The sequence below is a fragment of the Ambystoma mexicanum genome, chromosome 10, assembly GCF_040938575.1.
Source record: "Ambystoma mexicanum isolate Mex_15411 chromosome 10, UKY_AmexF1_1, whole genome shotgun sequence".
NCBI classification, from domain to species: domain Eukaryota; kingdom Metazoa; phylum Chordata; class Amphibia; order Caudata; family Ambystomatidae; genus Ambystoma; species Ambystoma mexicanum.
In genome coordinates this window covers 1,458,035,114-1,458,056,382 of record NC_090932.1, presented here as the reverse complement: position 1 = coordinate 1,458,056,382, position 21,269 = coordinate 1,458,035,114, and the positions used below count along the sequence as shown (strand labels likewise).

General features: G+C 45.2%; 1 protein-coding gene and 1 long non-coding RNA gene across 3 annotated transcripts in view; one reads left to right on the top strand and one right to left on the bottom strand.

Moving 5' to 3' along the window:
* The window catches only part of SH2B3 (SH2B adaptor protein 3), a 570,764-nt gene that overhangs the window by 162,202 nt on the left and 387,293 nt on the right, over window positions 1-21,269 (top strand). For both annotated transcript variants that reach the window (XM_069619528.1, XM_069619527.1), the window contains one exon: window positions 2,192-2,992. In XM_069619528.1, coding sequence (XP_069475629.1) covers window positions 2,219-2,992 — 774 coding nt within the window. In that variant the 5' untranslated portion in view covers window positions 2,192-2,218. The remainder of the gene's footprint in view (window positions 1-2,191; window positions 2,993-21,269) is intronic.
* The window catches only part of LOC138492404 (uncharacterized), a 338,216-nt gene that overhangs the window by 208,919 nt on the left and 108,028 nt on the right, over window positions 1-21,269 (bottom strand). The gene's annotated exons all lie outside the window — the stretch shown is intronic.

Sequence of the window (21,269 nt, the reverse complement as noted above, 5' to 3'; positions counted from 1 at the left end):
GCCCAGTGTGTTCTAGCCCCTGCAGATAAGGGAGCCAATATGAGGGCATATTATTATGTGTTACTAATGTACATAGGTTGCTTGCTCTCTATTTTGAATAGAGCCCTTATCAGGACACCTCACTGGAGGTATTCATTTACACCTCGTGGAGTTTGATCCTCTCTATAGTGATTCAACAAGACAGCATACAGTGACTTTCAGCACTGTAAAAGTGTGGGTTTTTTTTCCTGCTGGGACACATTTTCATGTATGTTTGTTAGCTCCAGATCTCAGTCCCATACAGAGTAGGGATTTACCCTCCAGTTTATTAGTTCTTCTCCGGTCAGTCATTGGTTGCGCTAGTAAGACTTCATTCCAGAGACTAGGGTGCCAAATGAAAAGCTGTAGAGGAGCGAGCCGACTCCTTTGAAAGCCCACCCCTATTGGCTCCAGAATTGCATTTTTCTCCTCTGTTGAGCAGCCAATGCTTATGAAACTGCTGCTTCCTTGTAGATAGACCAAATCTGTGAAAAGAGGATGCACATGGATTTTTTATGTGGGTCATGGTTATCTGGGGTCATGCTTATCTGGAGACTTCCACAAATATTTGTTAACCTACTAAAATATAAAGGCAGTGACCTACTTTGCCCCGCTTACTATCACCTTAATCGTTACTTGAACGCCTCTGCGATCCGCAGAGCTTTGCTGATTTACTTGAGCGCTTGGGTCGTTTCCAAGTGTTCTCGCACAACCTATTGGCTTTTCACACCGTCTCCTAGGCCCCTGTTCTGAGTGGGAGGCTCATCCCAAGTCGCCACCGATTGCATCAGGAGGTTCTGGTATGCACAACTGCATATTACACCGAAAGGTGCTCTCTGTGCATAAGTACGTAAACGCAAATGTTGTGTATTATCTATTCATCCTTTCTCCTTCCTCAGAAGAGTATTTGTCCGGCTTATGACCACCCCATTGTGTCTCGCAGGTGAGGGTGGTGGGGGAGATTTGGGTTACCAGCGACTTTGATGTATTCTGGTGTACTGTACTGACCTTTTTAGAACGTGCCACAGAAGGATGGGATCATGTTCTAATCTCCCCCCCCATATCACCTAGCATAGAAGGCACCATGAATGCCGGTCTGGAGGCAAAGCCTTCTCCTCCAGTCCTGCATATTCCATTGCTTCATGCAGCCCAGCCATGGTCACTGGATGCTCTGCACGCTTCGTTGACCATTAGTAGACATGTGAAGGGGGCCCTTAATGCACACAATTACCAGATTCAGCCCAGTGCTCAGGTTAACATTACTTCAGGAGTAAGCCTTTTAGTGTTCTGCAGCGGTGTAGGAAGGGTCGTCCCCCCCGCCCAGCCCCCCAACGCTCCCACCAACAGTACCGCGCTACTGTATAAAATGTCCACCCCAATGCTCGCCCCCTCCCATTGTAAAGTGCTCCGCTGATCTCGAGCCGTAACATAAAAGTGGACGCTGCATGAGTTTTTTGTTATGCTGTAGTATAAACTCCTGTGGCGGTGAAGGGGGAAGGAATTTTACCAAACATCCAAATTTAAGTTGAAAGTAATAAACATTAAAAATTAAAACATTTAGAATGAATGCAGTAAAAACAAATGTGTTTCTATATTTTTTTTTTTTATGAAGGCAAATTCTGTCCAAATATATGCATTTATTTTCAGAATGTGATTTTGGGGTTTTAATTGTCTATTCGTATGGGGTGGCAATCGCCCGTAACCAGCCACATCAACTCTGCACCACCCCTTTTGGACTTATGTATTTTCATCTGTGATCGAGTACTGTAAAAATTGGGGAAACGCCGACCCATTTCCAGAAGTACAATTGCATTCTCTCTTCCGCCCTTCTCACCGTTTCTAAACCATATGTGATCTAAAAAGTTGCTGGTTATTAGTATGTTACTTCCTTATTTCAGCGTCTTCTTCAGTCTTCGTGCGTTAGCGTTCAGAACGGCAGCTGTACTTCTGTCGCACATTAGGCTGGCTCTAGTCACTAGGCAGGAATGTACCTGCTGGCCCTTGTGGGCAAATCTCCTCTCTGCGCGCGCGACAGCCTACAGAGAAACAGTGCTGCTTGCCAGACACACCTTCTGAATGGGTTGCAGAGCTCCTTCCGGTTATGTAAGCTGAGTCTGGTGATCTTTGTGCAAGATCCTTCATTCACAATTGCCTTTTTATTTCTGTGTTTCAGCATTCTGCGAATGTTCCTGTTACTGCAATGAATGGAGACACTATTCCACCAGAGACATCCCCGCTTCCTCAGGGCTGGAATGAATTCTGTGAGCGGCATGCCATCACCACAGCAAAAGAGCTCGCGAAGCAGTACTGGCTCTTTGCCAAGGAAAACCCCCACCATGACATCCTGGCCGTCGAGAATGTCTCGGAACAGTTCACAGACCTCTTCCAGCAGTACTTCAAGAATGAGGTGAAGGAGGGCTGTGCTATGGACCAGTGGCGACTCTTTCCTTTCAGTAGAATACATGATTACAGAGAAACTGGCAGGAGGGTAGTGGAAGATTTAACTGGGACGGTTGCAGCCAAGACTGAAGTGGAGTTGACGGTCCATTCTGACCACTCCGAGCTGCCATCGGACTCTAATGGCCGCAGTTCGCCAAAACGATGGAGTTCAGATGAGCTTCCTGTAGGTTCAAGCCAATCCCCCGGGAGACGGCAATCGCGCTTCAGCAGATTACGGCAAAGTTTTCGGAACTTCTTTCGACGGAAATCTTCAGACTCTAGTCCCACGGAGAACAGTGAGGCGGAGGCAGATGAACCGAACTCTTGGCATGGGTTGACCAGAAGAGTCTTGCCATGGAAAGTGTCTAGAGATCCGTCTAGCGAAGTGAGGAAAGAAGGACATTTAAAGTATGGGATGGTGGACGAAGTCAGCATGGACAGTGGAGCTATTTTACAAAGGTGCCGTTTGGTATTACGCAAAGCCGGAATTTCGGATGGTGATGAGTACTTGTTGGAGCTCTTTGATCCACCGAAGGTAAGTAGTCTATATCATACCATACTCTTTATAAAGTGGTGATGGGCACCAGTTTCAGACAATGCTTGATACTCTGTGCCATATCTATTTTGCTATCTGTGAAAAGGACATTTGGTTGGAGTGAAATTGCCTCTGGAATTCTAGGATGTACCATGAACTGATGAGGTTTGTTGAGAAATAGTTTTGTTTTGCTTTTCGGTTTTGTATTGTCTTCTATGATGGAAGAGAGCAATATGATTGGATCCCCTAGCTTTGGGTATTTCTAGATTAGGTACATCGTTTCCTCTTAGTAAATGTTTTAGCACTATAGGAGTTGAACGTAAGGCCATGATGGCTGGGTTTGGTCCAACCAAAGGAAGCATTTCTTTATAAAAATGATGCTCAGTGTGTTTGACAACCTCTCACCATGTGTTGGCTGTACAATAAAATATACACATTTGAAAATGCATAGAACTAAACTGGAGGAGCATCAGTACTCTGCAGTGGGGATAACAATCAGTGTTTGTATTATTTGGTGGGGCAGTAGGCTTTGCTGCTAGAGAAGCAATGTCAGCGTTTAAATCCAGCAATCTACATTGCTTCCCTTTGTTGATTTCAATGATACGATTGGCATAGTACATGTTGTCTTGCACCTTTCTCTGATACCGCTATCTGAAATGTGCCAATGTTTCACTCTCTTGCACTGTGGTTTCTCTAGGTAATTTATTTTCATATACATGGCTTCTAGGACCTTTATGGCTGTGTTCCGTTCCATAGGTTCTGCTCCCAATCGCCATGCCTGCAATTCTGGAGTATCTTATTCCCATTATGGAAGGATGGAATGGCTTATTCTTGAGAATGATTTTCTTTCTTTGCTTGTTTTCACCTTTTAAAAAGATCCTTGGTCAAGATCCCTTAAGCAAGTGGTGTTTAATATTTCATTGCAACCCTGCCAATGAGGAGCAGTTGAGTATTACAATCTGAACAGATGTGGTGGTAGTACTGTTTGGTAGTCCAACATGTACTGTACATTCCTCATTGCAAGCTTATGCCTTCAAACTGGTATGTTGCGAAGTATGTCTTGAGCTGAATAGATAGTCTGTGCACTGGCTCCCAGTCAAAGAACGCATTGCATTCAAGATTCTCACTACCACACACAAATGTATCCACCGCACTGCTCCTACTTATCTCTCAGATACTATTCATAGATCCCTCACAACTAGGCCCACTAGATATTGCTACACCAACCAACTCACTGGACCTCGTATTAACAAGGCCAAAGCAGGAGGGATAGGATTCCCATTTCTAGCCCCTAAGCTCTGGAATGCGCTCCCCACTGCTCTAAGAGCAGAAATTTCACTCTCTGCCTTCAGAAAAAACCTTAAAACTACCCTCTCTATCTAAATCGCTCGCTACTACATGTCTCTACAAACTGTCCTGCAATTGTACAATAATCATGCCTGTAAATGTCCTTCATGTGTAACTAAGTCTTCTGAAACTCTTGTAACAAGCGCCACGATGCCTCCGGGCTGCTGCGCGCTTAACAAATAGGAATAAATAATGTGACTCTCCTAGATTTTCCCACTGAAAATCTAGAAGTGGCTAAAGCAGGTTCTGAACTCTGTATGTGCGGAGCACAGCCCTCTCACTTAAGTGCCATTTTACTTTGGAGGAGTAGTAAGCTAGAAGGATTGTGTTGCATTCATGCCACCCATTGCAGGAAGTAGTATCATGTAGTCCTCCCATGTTGTTGAAAGAAGCAGACTTTGCCCTTCACACCCAGAGTGCTCTGTTCTAGAGGAAGTGGAAGGGACAGGAAGGAGAGGCAGAGGGAAACGAGATGGCAGAAACTTCCCTCAACTGTACAGAGTGTTCCTGTCTACACTAACCCTGCTCCTTCCTTTCTCAATAGTATCAAAGGCCTTTAGATATGCAGCACCCTGGTGTGAGGCCAAGCCTTTTGTGACTGGATGTGTCCATGGATTTCTGTTCCCAGGCCAGATTCCTGTGGAGTGGCTGTCTCTAGGAAAGGTTGGTACCTGCCCAAACAAAGTGGTGATTCATCCACCCCTATCCCCAGCTACAATCCTGCCAGTAGGGCAAGGTCTAGCCTGTCTGGGGATACTACACATAACCCTTCCACAGATGAACTGGACCTAGAGGGCTGACACAAGAGTGATATAATTGTGGATGTAGCTGCAATGATTATGAGCAGTCCCATGCACCATGCCTTAACCTGTGCATAGCTTATATTTAGTGTCTCCTGCCACTAGCATGGGCTACATATAATCCTCATAGTTTTGGTATGGGGGTGCATATCTTAAATGCAGCCCCTGTGCTGCAGAGACTTGGCTGCCACTGCAGCTGTCAAATGGGCACATGTGACCTCTGAACCTGCTCTCTGCCACTGATAGATAAGGCGCTGCAGATCAGGATACTGATGCAGTAGGACACGGGTACACACTGTTTTTGTCATGGAGTTTATAAAAGGTGAATATGATCAGCAGATTATTCTTTCAGAGATTGAATAACTTGCATAAATGAATACAAAAAAACAGGGCTTTCACACCCTTGCCAGATGGCAATGCATTAAAGCTTACATTAGTTAGATCAGTTGCAAATCAGTCAGATTACCCTGGCACATCACTAAAGGACATTATTTTCACTCGAGTGGAAGCAGGAGTGGAAAAGTGTTGACTTTACAAATTAGGGGTTCCCTTTCTGATACAGGGTAAAATTAGACCAGCTATTGTCTACACTCTTTCCCACAGTCCACAATATCCTGGTGAATCCCGCAGGCATTCCATTGTGTGAGGTATTATTAATTCAATCATCTAGCCACTTTAAAAATGTTTCGACCTTCCTCGGCCAACATATCCCAAGCACTAGGAGCTTTGTAAAAGGCACCACACACAACATAAACTTGGTTGAAAACCTGACATATCCTACTCAGTGTTTCGCATTTGATGTAGTCTCTCTATATCCATATACCCCAGAGAGCAGCAATCAAAATGGTGACTAACCATCAGAAAACATATCACAGTGGAGAAATAGAGGATTCAAGTCACCTAATCGAATGGGCAGCTATGGGACCTACTATGCACCCAGTGTAGCAAATCTCTGAGGAGGCATTGGAAGAAACCTACATATATTCTGTAGAGCGTATGTTTTTTATTTATAACCTTTTATGGGATTTCTTTATTGACAATGTTATTGTCCTTTGGGAAGGAAACTAAGAACATGCACAGGAATGTATTATTTTGCTAATTCTAGTCGCCTCATCTATAAATGAAAAAGAAATTGACTTCTTGGATATCCCAATCTTTTCTAATGACAGCCGACTTAACGTATGACCCTTTAAAAAAAAAAAAAAAACCTACTGCCAGTAATTCTCTAGTAGGATGAGGCAGTTTCCATCCCCACTACTTCACCATATGGCTCTTTTCTGTACTATAGATGGAAGCGGTTGTATACGAATTGTATGAATGACAATTGTTCGAATAACAATTGACCAAATTTAAATGGTCAATTAGGATAAATATGCAGGGGGGAAACACCCCGCAGGCCCCCACCCCACCCAATCCAACCCCCACCCCAACCCCCCACCCAATCCCCTTATATTATTATTACACCAACCCAACCCATAATATATATAAAAATGACCATACGGTCAATTGTGCAGAAGGTCAATTCCGACCCCTATTATTCTAACAATTGTGTCATTCGAACAATTGTAAACGAACAATTCGGGTAATACCAATGGAAGCGCTTATGAAAGGGGCGACTGTGCTCCCTAAAATTTGTGACTAAGGTATACACACCAAAACCAGTTAAAAGGGAACTTTAAATTAAAAAAAAAAGATAGCTTTGCTCAAGAAAAGTACAAGATTACCCAGATTTTTTTATAAAATAGATCTTAATATGTATTCACACAAATCAAACCAAGGGGGGTCCCTCGGCATGAACGCCTCTTTGGAATCTTACAAACATGGATCTTAAACTTAAAAGCCGGTTTTCCTAGAGCTGCATCAGCATACGTGGCCACCTCGTACATATTGGCATACGCATTCCTTCATCTGTAGTTGAACCCATCTTGACAGAATTTTAGGATCTCCCACCAATAAAAGGGTTCCACCTGTGGCAAATCTCATGTGCAAGTTCATGGAAACCAGCACTGAACCTGACCTTGGACTATCCAAGACTGTTGCCCAAGTACACTCGCCAACCTGCCCCCCCCCCCCTGCCGGCCCCTCTACCGAGTGCCTCCTCTTGCTTCTGCTCCGACTCACTCACTGCACTGGAACTCTTCGTACTCGCGTAAACAATGCTCCCAATAGTCAACTCTTGCAGATCTGCACTAGAACTTCACCTCTTCATTTGAGAAGGATCTTCCTTCCACATCACCCTGTCTCCCTCACCCACCAGATCCCCACATGACCTGTAGTGAGGTGGGTATAGGGGTTGGGGGGCATTTCCCTGCTTTCCCTGCTAACAAAGGAGTCGCCATGGATGAGTGTTGGCCCCACTACGATTTTCAATACTTCTTAATGATATTGCTCTTGGTCCATTATCTGGTCCAATCAATGCCCCCATGTTAAGTAATAAAAGGCTGAGCATATTATTTGCTGATGATGCTGTGCTTGTATCGATGATGCTGTGGCTTAAAGGCAACAGAGTTTGGTATGTTATGCAAGATGAAAGGACTGGTGATAAATGCAGAAAAAACGCGTATGATTTGCCATCCAAAGAACCCTCACCATATAATAAAATTGCATGACATAACAATAGAAAATGTTGAGCATTTTGAATATCTAGGTATCTGTTTTGATGCAAAATGCAACTGGCTCCCACAACAGCTGATCAGTGAAAAACCTTATAAATGTAGCTCAAGAGATGAACTCGGCTTTTAAAAATAATGTGGACGCGAGGTTATAGCAGACAATTTAGAAGTGGCCAGAAGACCATCTAAAACTGCTGTTAAGTATGGAGCTGAATTTTGGGAGCACACAATGAAAATGTGTCTATTGTAAATCCCTCCTTTCTGAAGCATCTACCATCCCTCCTGCTAGCACCCTTCTTTCCCTGAAATTGGAGCTTGGTTGCATCGATACTTTGTCATTGACATTACACAGACCTCTTGTTTGGAAACGAATATGGATTAACCTCCTCCCTTGTTAATTACAAGTTGGCTATGCTAGATGTTTTGAAGGATGATTTTCAGAAACTGTGGCCATGGTGTGTGTATTTATGGAGCCCTCTTAGTAAAATCAATGTCTCCCACCTATGCGACATCCAGAAAAAATAGTTTTACATAGAACAGGGTAAAAACCCAATCTGAGGGTAGGTCCCTAAAGTATTTCCCTTTCAAGGCTAGTAATGAATTATTTGGAACACATTTCTCTAGGTTACGAGTCCTATTCGAGTAGGATTTGACTTTTTATGCTAAAGTATTTCTGGTAAAAATTAGAATGGGTACATTAGCTTTAATGTAATCGATTAATCCTATAGGCAACAATGAGGAGGATGGCTTGCATTTCATGTTTTGTCTGGTAACCTAAGGCCTGAAATGAACCCGGCTTATACCCATGTTTAAAGCACTCCAGACAAGCGCGGTTAAAGAGGCTTTAAACTTGTGGAAATCCACCAACCACGAGGCTCCTGTTTTTGTGGTCACTTGTTACCTGAACAAACATGGAGCTGGCGAAATAAATGCATAACCTAAAACTGTTGGTGCAACACAAATTGTGATGGTGCCTTCTTATTTACTTATTGTTTCTCCTTTCAGGTTTTTTTGAAGTATTGAACTTGGATTTTGAGAGGTTGTTGAATATCTATTAATTTAATCTGGGGTTTTAAAGAATTTATTTTTTCGTTTGTGATATTTTGAGAATGTGTTTTAGTGAACGCTTTTATAGCTCTGTATCTGAAATTAACCTTTAAAAAAAAAAACTTGATGGAGCTTACTTGATATAACGCGCCTGGACACAAGTGTTTCTAGGCGCTGCAAGACGAAGGAGGGAGGACCGAGGAAGCACAAAACAAATTATCTTACCAGGCCTTGTGTCATTCAGATGGTGAAGTGTGTTAACGCAAAGTGCAGGGGGGAGGCAGAGGGGAAGTGCCGAGGGGGGGGTGGAGGGTGAAGTGCAATGAAGGCAGCATTGCTCTGAATAAGTGCAGCCAGTGCAGCGTGGATCTGGGCAAGTGCAAGGCAGCAGGGGATTGTAGGGTTTCAGTTTCAGCCCCTAGGTGCGTGGTAGGCCCATGCAGGGGCTGGTCATGGAGGTACCTGGTACCCTGTGAGGCTCTGAGGGTAGCCAGGCAACCAGTCTGCACATCAGACTGGTAAGTCAGCAGGGGAAAGTGAGAAAGCAGAGGCGAAAAGCAGAGGTCTTGAGCAGCTTCCGGAACTTCAGGTGGTCCTGCTGAAGTTTGAGTGGAGCAGGGAGGCCATTCCAGAGGGAGGCACCTGCAGAGGAGAGAGATCTACCCTCACTCTCTGCCTGGAGAAGCGTCTGACCCTCAGATAGTTGGAGGTAGATGAGCAAAGAGCTTGAGAAGGAAGGTGTTTAGGAAGAGGGAGTTAGATGAAGTGCGGGCCCCGGCCCCAGAAAGCCTTGCGGACGATGAAGAGGGTCCTGAACTTGATCCTTGCAGCTACCTGGGCCAGTGCAGAGATTTTAGGGCTGGAGAGATATGTTCCCTGGGCCTCAGGTCAAGGAAAAGTCTCGCAGTCCTTTTCTGGATTAGTTGCAGAGGGTGGAGAGAGAGGAAGGGAGATTGAGAAAGAGGCTGTTGCAGTAGTCCAGCGTAGAGAGAAGCAGGGCTCTCAAGACAGTGATCCTCTGGGGGAAAGTGAGAAAAGGAAGAACACTTCTGAGGAGGTGCAGCTGGTAGTGGGCCTTCTGGGCAAGGGCCGTGATGTGAGGAGAGACTTACTGGTGTTAAGGCAGAGATTGTTGGAGGCACACCATTCCTGAATCATGGATAGACATTCAGGAATGAGCAAGAGAGGAGAGGAAGCTGAGGGTAGCCTGAAAGAGAGCCGAGTCCTCTGCATAACACTGAAAGTTATAGGAGAAGGTAGAGGTAAGGTGGGCCAAGTAGACATTAAAGAGACTGGCTGAGAGGTTAGAGCCCTGTGGAACACCACATGTGGCGAGAGATGTGGTGGAGAGACAGTACCCAAGCTGGACCTGGGAGGGTCGGTCCAGGGGGGAGGTCAGCGACACCAGGGCCTGATCCGCGATGCCCAGGTTCTCACAAAGCAGATTGATCAGGGTGGCGTGATTGACCATATCAAAAGCAGAGGAAAGGTCAAGGAGGATGAGGACAGAAGGAAGCCTAGAATCGAGATTAGTGAGCAGATCTTCACGGGTGTTCAAGAGAGCAGTTTCTGTGCCTCTGGCTGCTCTGAAGCCAGGCTGAGGTCATGGAGGAAACCAACAGATTCAGTGTGGAGAGTAAGCTGGGAGATGGCTGGCTTTTCCAGGAGTTGGCCCAGGAACAGAGTGATAGAGATCGTGCAGTAGTTTGCTGGACAGGTAGTATTGGCAGATGGACTTTTCAGGAGAGTACACAAGGGAGTGCTTGAGGGGAAAGGTCCAGTGGCAAGAGTGATTGCAGAAATCAGCCATGGCTGGAGCGAGGATTTCAATGTGGTCCTTGGTGGTTCTGGAGGAGTAGGGGAGCACCTGTTTGGATGACACTTTCATAGATCGGAATTGTCTAGAAACCTTTTCAGGTGTTGTTGGAGAGAAGGAAGGGGGCTGAGGAAGGTAGAGGGAGAGGAGGGGGAGAGAAAGGACAGGATGTTCTGAGTTTTTTGTGGTGAAGTGAGAAGCCAGAGCTGTACAGAGGCCCTGGGAGGGAACAGGAGAGGTGGAGACTGCAGAAGGATTGGCCATTTCCTTGCAGATTTAAAGAGTGTGGTCGTATTGTTAGAGGGGGGGGGAGGAACTCACACAGAAGGGGCAGACGGTATACTCAATCGTACACACATTACCCCGATCGGGTCCTAGAGAGTGGGAGAGAGCCTAAGGGACACAGACCACAGTAACCACAGTTGGAGCGGGGGGGAACCTAGACAGTGGGAGAGAGCCTCAAGGACACAGATCACATTACAATATTACCCACAATGAGGGGACCTAGTGAAAGGACACCAAACACAAAGTACGGCTAACCGCTGCAGGGGAGAGCTTAGCGTTGCACAAAGACAGAGTATGTTGTGTCAGACGGTAAGGTGGAATTAGGCGCAAAGGCTGGGAAGTTTTAATAGAGGGCAGTAGCGGCTGCTCCCACTTCCCGCACCTTTCTTACCTTTTGGTCGCTGATGGGCGACTGCTGTGCTGCGCTATCGCACTCTGCGCCGCTACCCCTTCGTCACCAAACACCTGTGTCGCACAACACTTTCGGCCTTGTCCTGCGAGGGCTTTGCAGCAGAGGGTACGATCCTTGGTTCTTAAAGGTTTGGATACTTGTACGCAGGCACAATGTATTCGTGGTCGACGGGCAGCATCTCCTGCACACCTGCGTCGCTCAACACCACGGCCTTGTCCTGCGAGGCCGCGGCCTTAGCCAGTCTTTTTGGCCTTCTGTCTGTTTTGTGCTCCCCATCATCCATCGTTTGCTCACCATCCCCACTCATAAAGAATGGCAGCTTACTCAGAATTGCTCTGTTGACTATGCAGTGCTTTGTTAGTATTTCTGGTCGGAACACATGTTATCCGCAATAAATGAACACAAATATGGAAAGCCCGGAACACAACCCAGGTTAATTAATTGCAATGCCACTCATGTGGTAGATCTTCTATTTTGACCTCGTAAGATGGCATGCTTATGTGATGTATCAAAACATGACTGGGACATTGCAGTTTTATCAAAGAGTTTGACTTCACCATTGGTCACCGCCCACTATATAGACAGGACACGCAAAGGATGGCCTCGCTTTTGACAACAAACTCAGATTATTAACCCTTGAACGACTGCTTACTTTCTAGACAAAGCACTTTTTTTTTCAACTTGCTTAATTGGATTTGTCGGGGTCGGTGACACTCCCAGTTATTTCACCCAAGCTGGCAAGATGGTTGGATTTGAGGGAAAAAGTGATTGCCAGCTGGTAAAATACAGAGTTTAATGAACTGATTACAAAATCATACTTGTAACGTACATCAGTAGTAGCTATATCCCATTGCTCACACTCGCATCTTTTTTTTAAACTTTTTTTTAAAATTGGAGAATATTAAAAAACACTTTTCTCAATACACTGCTCTGAAGGGCCCACACTGGCCTGGGTACAGAAACATGTTGCGTCTCGATCAAACATTGCACCAGTGACATAATTTTTTTTATTTTATTTTTTTCTTCTTATAAAAGCCTTTTTTTTACAATGCGAACTAGATCTTATTCCCAACAGCGCCTCGATGCGTTATTCTGATCCTTCATGTACTTGTAGAAAACTATTTTTATGATATATGTATTTGTGTGTGTGTAGCTTTTGAGATATATGAAATGTGATATTTGTATGCTATAGCTACCAAAGATGTCCAATTCTTTTAGCAAGAATCTGTTTTCTTGGCAGAGCAATCAGATTGAAATACATATTTAGAAATAATATAAAGAAGTGCAAGGAACACTTTTTATGCTTTTATTTGTAGGCCCTTAATGTCGTGTGTATTTGATCTAACTGGACACTGTAACTGTAGACGATACGTTTTTTCTTTTTTGTATGATATATACTGGAAAGCACCACTCCAATGCTGTGGCAGTGTCTTAAGTAAACTATAGGGCCAACCTCAGCACTGCACTGTGGGGCAATGAAGACCCCACTTATTTGGTATTACTCCACTGCAAAAGTGAGAACAACATCGGTCTGTGATGAGCAGTAGCACAGGAAGGCCAATGTATGGCCCACACACGCAAAAGGACCATGGACGATTGGGTCTTTGCTGTCCAAGCCGGTGTTGCATGTGTTGCCGACATCTTCATTGGTTGCATTTCACTGGAGCTGATGCACCAGGCAGTTTTGTCACTGGTGGTGAATGATTATTTTCATGAGGTTGCATAAGGTGAGATCGTAACCCACTCTTCAAGATGCCCAAGATTTGTACATCTGGTTTTCTTGATCATCAACTTAAACTGGCTCTCCTAATGAGCCTGACCTTTAACTCGTTCTCCTAATGACCATGGGTGGAAACCAAGCTACTTGCGGCTCTGGGTGTGGACACTAGACTAACCTCGCATTAAACCAACTCTCCTAACATCCTCCTGGAGCTTTACACCAGCTTTCCTAATGTCCCTGGAGTGTACCCACACCCCTTCTAATCCTCCTGGGCTTTACCCACGTTTATTAACAAGCCTCTTCTCTTACTGAGCCACCTCTAAATGATGAACTTGAACTGGCTGCCCTTATGACCCTGGATTTCAGTAGCCTTACCCATTACCACCTTGAATAGAACCAGCTCCTCTAAACCTGATCTGTAGGTGGCCGCTTGCATCTAAACGCTTGGTTCTGTGAAGGCATCTTGGAGTAAGACGCAGACAATAACAGACTCTGAATGAACAATACAAGTTTATTAACTTAAAGGTCAGGATGGAAACTATCGTATGGTGGGATTTCCCTACCAAACCAACACTAAGGAAGGTCAAAGTCCACTTTAGGAATCTGTGTCCAAAACCTATACTTGCCCTCACAACTAATCTATAGTTAAAATGAAACCCCTCCAACTAGTAAAAATGTGGGGACAAACTATGGGACTGAGGCCTCACTTTTAGTTAAAGGCATGGTGTTGTGCATCATTGAATCATTTTGTGTAGAAAAACAAACCGTGGCATCTTGGAGAATTGCAATAGACTATATGTAATTTAGCACCCAAGCTAAGCGATCCACTTGTTTTAGAAGAAATCTTTGCCACTCTGCAGCAAACGTTACAAAGGAACTTGAAATGGTCTCATTACTGGAAGCCTGGCATTGTTCAGCTGATGCCACATTGAATCTTAAAGTAAATACTGGGCTACAGTGCAGCTGTGCTGCACATTAGACCAGCGTGGCAGCGTCCTGCCAACTTTGGTTCGCCAGATGTTTCGGACTACAACTGCAATCAGCCCTAGATGGCATAGTCAATGATGCGGGACCATGGGCGGTATAGCCAGAAACACCAGGAGAGCTACGGTTTGCATTGGACCATAAATGTAAAAATGTATTGTCTTGGTTTGCGTCTCCTGCTGGAGGCTTATGCGCAAAGAGGCGTGTGCGAGCACACGCTGTGGTGTGCAGGTCTCTACATACATTTGCAGATGTAGCTTATTTGTATAGTAACAGTCTATTCCTATTCTCCCAAGTGCATCTGATGGTTCATTCGTTCTTTTTAATGATGCGTGAAACCACTCCTTTTTAATGTGCAGGAATGTAGTACAACCCAGCTTTCAGCAGCTTGGCTTCGGAGGACATTTGGTGCAACGGGGTAAGGCAGTAAAGAAAGCAACTCTGTTTTAAAAGAAATATATCGATTCAGGAAAGGCCTTGATAATTATGCGCCAAATAAAACCAGCTTTTTACGACTGGTTTTAGATCAATCCAGCGCTGGTGATTGGGCCGGAGTTTTAAATGTCTCCTGTGGGAAAACCATTGATGTTTTAGTTTACTTGTGAGGATGCCGGGATTCGATCACGGGCCTTGGGATGAAAGTCGAGACACTTCCCCTCTGGAACACTTGATGTCCCGGGAGGATAGCTCAGCGGCAATGTTCTCGCCTTGGAAACAAGACGACATGGAGCAACACAGGTTCATTCCCCGGCTCCGCGCTTAGAAACCTCTGGGTATTAAGCACGTTATAAACACGCAACTAAGACATATTTCAGTAACAACGCCTCGATGCCCCCAGACTGTGCGTGCTTTAAAAATACAAAAATACAAAGCCAACGTCTTCCCGGGATACATGTGAACACATCTATTAGGAGTGCACACTGAGGAACATATTTGAGTACTCTTTGTAGGTTTAAAAGGTGTGCACCTCTTATACTTTGCTAGCAGTATCATGGGAAACGGACCTCTCTTGGGTTATTTGCCAGGTCTAATTAGTCTCTTAAAATTGACATTTTATTCAATGTGTGAGGAGGATGGGGCGGGGGGGCTTAGAAAATGGTCCTGCGTTTGCCAACTCCTAGATGCCTCCTCTTCCCCCAAAGCCCACTCCTCGCCGTCTGACAGCTGCTGGGATCCCCCATGGTTAATCATTTCCATTTCCAGCACTGGATCAAGCATGTGTCTGTTTTTATGGCCTGCTCTGGACCGAAGGGTGGACCCTGCATGGCTTCTAGCCTGGAGTGCCCTGGGGCCAGCTGTTGGATATGCGCATTGTGTACCTTTTTAAAATTGCCTATTTGTGTTCACTTCCTCCCTGAGCCGGAATTCAGCGGCATTGCCTCACCGTAACCTCACTTGCCATTTGTCGCCGTGGCTGGGCTCCAGGATCTGAGGACACGGGCGGTGGGCGGGGCTGCGAGTGACGCAACCATGCATGAGCATTGCAGCCGCGAGACCTGCGCCGGGGTGTCTGTTTTATACCCAGCAGGGTAGGAATGCCTTTGACTTTGTCCTTTTTGTTCTGGAACAGGAGCCCGGGTGCCCTGTGTTTTGATGTAGGTGATTTTCCGTGCGTGTGGGCCAACTGCGAAAAACAGCTCCGTGTATCCGGATCATTCCCGTTATTCTCTGCAACCACACTTTAGCTTTTTTCTCTCCATTGGAACAGACCACACAAGAGGAGAAATTCATCTGCGGGGTCTTTTTGCGCTGTTTGGTCATCCAATTTACATCCATGACCCCCTTTCATTCAGCCACGGCTGAAGATGTGTGGGGCCCATTTCAACATGATTGTTGGGGCACCCTTGCTTATAGTGGAAACCGCTTCAGTGGCCTGTGTGGTGCATCCATTATAATGGAGACAAAGGGCCTCATTGTAAGTTGGGCCGTGCGGTAAAAATGTGGCAGTAATAGTTACTTCTGCATTAACGCACCAACCATGAGTTTGGCAGAGAGGTGAAGGATTCACTTTCAGATAAGAGCTGGTGGTAAATCCGCTACCTGTCTGCCAAAAAAAATGACAATTTCGGTGGAATGACCGCTGGCGGTAATCCCTCATGGAGTCCTATATACTCCAATTAATGGGGACTAGAACCACCTACCACCACTTGTAATCTGGCGGTAATACCACCAGACCAAGTGGCAGTAATAGTAATTCCGTTTATTGGTATCGCAGAGAGTGTTTAATAGGAATTGTGAGCGCCCCTTCCATGCTGGCACTCGCAATCCAAAGTAACCGCTGCCTGGCGTGACAGGCATTGTTTACTCATTTGCACTGCGGAGTGCAAATGTAAAGAGCAAAAGGTGGTGTGCACGCTTGTACGCCGTGTTTTGCCTTTCACATTTGCACCCTGCAGTGCAAATGACCAAAATTTGGCAACGGGCACCTGCTTACATTACAGTGTAAACGTAACAGGACCCCACCGTAAAATTTTGGGGAACTTGAACATGAGCCCCTAAATGCACACTGAAAAGCTATAAATCCCTCTCTCCGCAAGTGGCTGATGTGGATGAACCAGTGTTAAAAGGCAGCAAGGGGATGACCCTTCTGTATACCCCGAAGTGAGAGCCGGAGGGGCTCCAACAAACCCAGCTTGCAAGGTGAGCACTGCAAAGTGCACAGTTAAAGCCCCACAACGAAAGAAGGGAATGTATTGCAGAGTTATAACATGGCGGACTGGGAACATGGGGGCAGTTGTTGAAGCCCCCTTGGCCACTTTGAACTAAAAAGGTTGATATGCCCTGACTCCATCCCTGCTTGCCTTCCATATTAAAGATACATACCCTTGCACATATGCTGCTATGGTCCCGTCACTGCATTCCGGACGTGCTGGTCTAAACCCAGTTTATCACTGATTTGGTCTCCATAGCCATTGACCCGGGGCTACCTTTTTATGCCCCCCCCGCCACTGACCCTCTGTGAAATCCCCAGTGTGTTTCCATCTCTAGATCTACTTGCTTGTTCTTGGACCAGGTAGGCCCACTTCTACCGCTTGTACCCGAACTAGCAGCTTAACAGGACCCTTCTAACTAGAAGCCCTCCCTTTCCTGGCACCCAGGCCTGGCACTTAAGAGGCACCCCATGTTTGTTCATGTACCCTTGTCTCCTCGAAGACAATTGGCCTCTGTTCTCCCGATTATGATTCCCGGCATGACATTAAGGGTTCTTAAATTGTTTATTTCTCAGCTGTGTTTTTTACATTGGGTGGTGCCTGGAAGGAAATGTGGATTTGCGGCCAGTACTTTGAAGTGGTTGGGAATCGTGCAGAGAAGAGGACCTGCCCGGATGACACTGCGGAGGCGGTGTGACCTGACCTCTGGATGGGAGAAGTCTTTAGCCAACCCATGGTACATCGCAGTCTCTGAATGAGAGAATATGTGCGCTTTGAAATTGATCATCCCCGTGTGCCCCCCTCAAAACCATTCTCCTCTGCAGCCTGACACCGAAGGGTCCCTTGTCAATTGCAAATTCACCACAGCCACTGCACTTTGTCCACAAACATTACCTTGCCTTTCCGGCCCATCTGTGTCTTTCTCTGACTGGTGTCTATTGTAGTAGGTCCTATTGAAACTACATGGATGAAGACACATTCTTGCTAGGTGGGGTGACCCTGAAAAGATATTGTCAGTTTTATTACACGGGAAACACTCCAGCCAGGGACTCCTTCTCCAACAATGAATGTGGCACACAATAAAGTGTTTTTTATTGTTAATAAACCACATGTTCTTTTTTTTTTTTTAGTAATCTTCCAACCCGTCTGCACCCAACTTCCACAAACACCCCATGTCCAATGGACTAGGAACCAGGTCGGTGTGTATCAATAAGGCATTTATTTTATTATTTAATGAATGTAAAAGGAAAATGTCAACAAACAGCAGCCACCGCAATTGTGGGAACACAAATGCAATATCCTTTCTAGAGTGACCAAGTGGAAATGGGCTGTTACACTCACTTTTGTTATGACAAACAGGAAAATACCATCAGGTTGAAAGTAATAGCGCTACAGTTTTAGCACTCCCCCCCCCCCCCGCCCGCCCGCAACACTCACCCCCAAACATCAATTGAACTTGATTCCTTTGAATGGAAGGCAGTGGCAAGAAGTAGAAAGAGAGAGAAAATCTGATTTGGGGTAAAGCCCACCACCCCCAGATGGGGAGCCAGCAAAGAAAGTGAAAACCCGTTTTTGGAGCAAAATGTCAGAATGGGATTTTGATTCTTACTCTCAACTGCTAGGGAACAGAATGGAAGGAAATTCAGATTGCTTACACTTTGGGGATAGGGAAAGTTTAGGGACTACTAATCAGCCCACCAGGGCAAACATAGAAATGAAATGGGGGAAAATCGGCTTTGGGAGAATAGCAAATGCAAAGGGAAAATCCAGTGGCAAATGAAAATTCGTTTACACTGGGTTTACAATGACCGGCAGCTCAGGGAAGGGGGTTTAGCTCACAATAGGAAAATCGGTTTTCATTGACACGGACACAGGCACATCACAGGTAGACATCTAGGCAAAAGGGATTGATTGCTCACAATGGAACAACTGTTTGGGGTTTAATAGGACAGATGCAAATGGGAGTTTGTTTGTTAAGGCACACAATACACAGACAAATTTGGTTTTTAGTTACAAGGAGATTAATTCTTTTGAGGCAACACTTTAATGACTATAATAATTAAATACAACACCAGGTACAAGATGGTTAATTTCGAATTTCAACAATCTTGTACCGTGAGTTTCAATGGGGAAATTACTTGATTTACTTAAAAGTACACTAAGGATTTACATAGACACTGAGAGGTTTTTCCAAATGAGATATGCTAACATACACAAGCAAATGATTCTTCTATGGGAAGGTGACTGAATTACACTGGAAATTTGAGGGTTTCAATGGAGTTTTCAATGGGCAAATATTAGATGCAATGCTACAAAAATGAAGGGCTTATGCAATTTAGGGCTGGGGTATATTCTACTTACAAAGCAAGCCTTGGTTTAGGATTCAGGACCACCAGCTGGATCTCAGGACACTCTGGACAGCTAGGGCAAGGGGTCTGGTCACGGCACCCTCAAAGATGGTAAGGTTCAGCCGCATTCTATCTGTCCTCCTGTCTCCCCAGATTTTGGTGTCTGTGTGTCTTCTGACCTAGTTCAGCACCCCTTATATAACACAAATGACATCACTAACTTTACAATCTAGGGGGGAGTACCCTGTGATTATCCCTGCCGCTCGGATAAGACCGGTTACCATTCCTCTCTTCAGCCCCTGGCATGATTGGTTCAAGGGAAGAGAGCACCACCTGTCTTTTTGCATTTATGACAATTCTTTGTTCCCATGACCACTTTTTGGCAAAAGCCAGCTATGTCTCATAACTTGCTACTTCTACTAGCCCTGGCCATATCAAATAGATATACGGTTTCAGTTGCTCATGGGGAATTAGCTAAGCCTATCGCCAACTCCGTACGAGATAGCATGGCCCTTTGGCACATTTTTGTCATTTTCATGAAATGTATAACCGTTATGACTCTGCAAATGATCCAGCATGTTCCTAATTTCTCCTTCCATCTTTTCATCAACTGTCATATTTGTCACCTGTTCAGATCAGCCAGAAACTAGTCTTAACTGGCCATTTCACTCCCCAGAGTCTTAGGGAAATGCAATTAGTCTCTTTAAAACCACCTGGAAATTACATTAAAAAAATAGCATAAAACGAAATTGCTGCTTATTCGGATTGCTCCTAAAATGAAATGTCTTTTAATGTAACTTGGGCGTGTCTTGTTCCACCTGGGGGAGGGCCACTTACCCCCCCTCCTCCCCACAGCCATCTGTCTCCCTGGGCTCAGCCTGTAACCAGAGTTTTTTTAGAAGTCTCTTTGAAGTGGTGTGGGTTCTTTTGAAGAACCTGGTCAAGCTCTAGCCATACTTTGCCTCCTCCTGCCTACAGGTCTGCAGAGCAGGGAATTATGACACCCTCTCCAGCATCACATTTTATTGCTGGATGGTTATAGGATACTGGTGATATTCAGCGGGAAGTGGGCCTTTGCTTTTGAAGCTTGTGCCTCAGCCCAAACTGGTTTTTCTGGCAGTAAGGCTCTCTGCAAAGGTGACTGGAGTTTTGTGGGTTGGAACGTAATGTACATTGGCTGTGGTCTACCCCCCACATCATATTTCCTTGCCATTTTCTGCGTGAGCAGTGCTATATTTTCACTGTGGCTTTTTAAAGCCGTTTTTCTTTTCACACATGTGCAGGCTTTTTGCTTCTAATGTTTAAAATCCTGTCTTGCAGGTCACAGGATTCTTTGATTTCTCCTTTTTGAGTAAGTTTTCATTTGCTGTTGGTCCATTGATAATGAGGGGTAGGCCCCCTTCCACATTGTTCTTTAATTTGATGTGAACAAAAGAAAAAGCCAAGCCGTTTTTCATTTGCGGTGTTTAAAGGGCTGCTATTCATGTGAAAGGGAAGACAAAAGCCGTTATTTGTAGTGTTGAAATTCTTGCCCCTCATGTGAAATAACAGTAAAGCAGGGCTGTTTTTGGTTGCAGTGTATAACGGCTGGTCATTCAGGTGAAAATGTAAAGCCAGGCCGTCTTTTGGTTGCAATGTAGAACTTCTTGTCATTCAAAGGAAATAAAAGCAAAGCAGGGCCGTTTCTGGCTGCCGGTTAGAACTGGCCTTTCAGATGAAATAAAAGCAGAACAAGGCTGTTTTTGGTTGCAGTGTTTAAATGCTGCTGATCAGGTGAGGGGCTTCTATCTAGGGCCTTTAAATGCACCCCACAAAGTGTGGGGCACTGGTAGACCACTTTCCAGGTGCAGCCCCACCATGGAGGGGGGCACCATATGTCGTAGCCACAGGGCCGAGTCCAATTCTTCCTACACCATGATCCGTTCCTCCCAAACTAGTACCAGAATGCTTAACCCTGCCCAAGCCATGCAAAACCCCCAAAGCTAACGTGTGCCTTGCTAATCACAACCATGCATTTCTCAGTGTCATGCTCCGATGTGGTAAATGCACAATAAATGCTAGCCAAGATTAGGCATGCTGATGCATGGTTATTAATATTCATTGGCACTCTAGGTCTGGCTAATCTCATTCTTCCTGATTTAGACACATGTTTACAATGTATTCCCCTATATATAGGTTTGAACGCTCCCACAGATTCATTTGCCCATATCTTGTCCTTAGCATTTGCTGGTACATGCTCTCCTAGAGACTTGGCC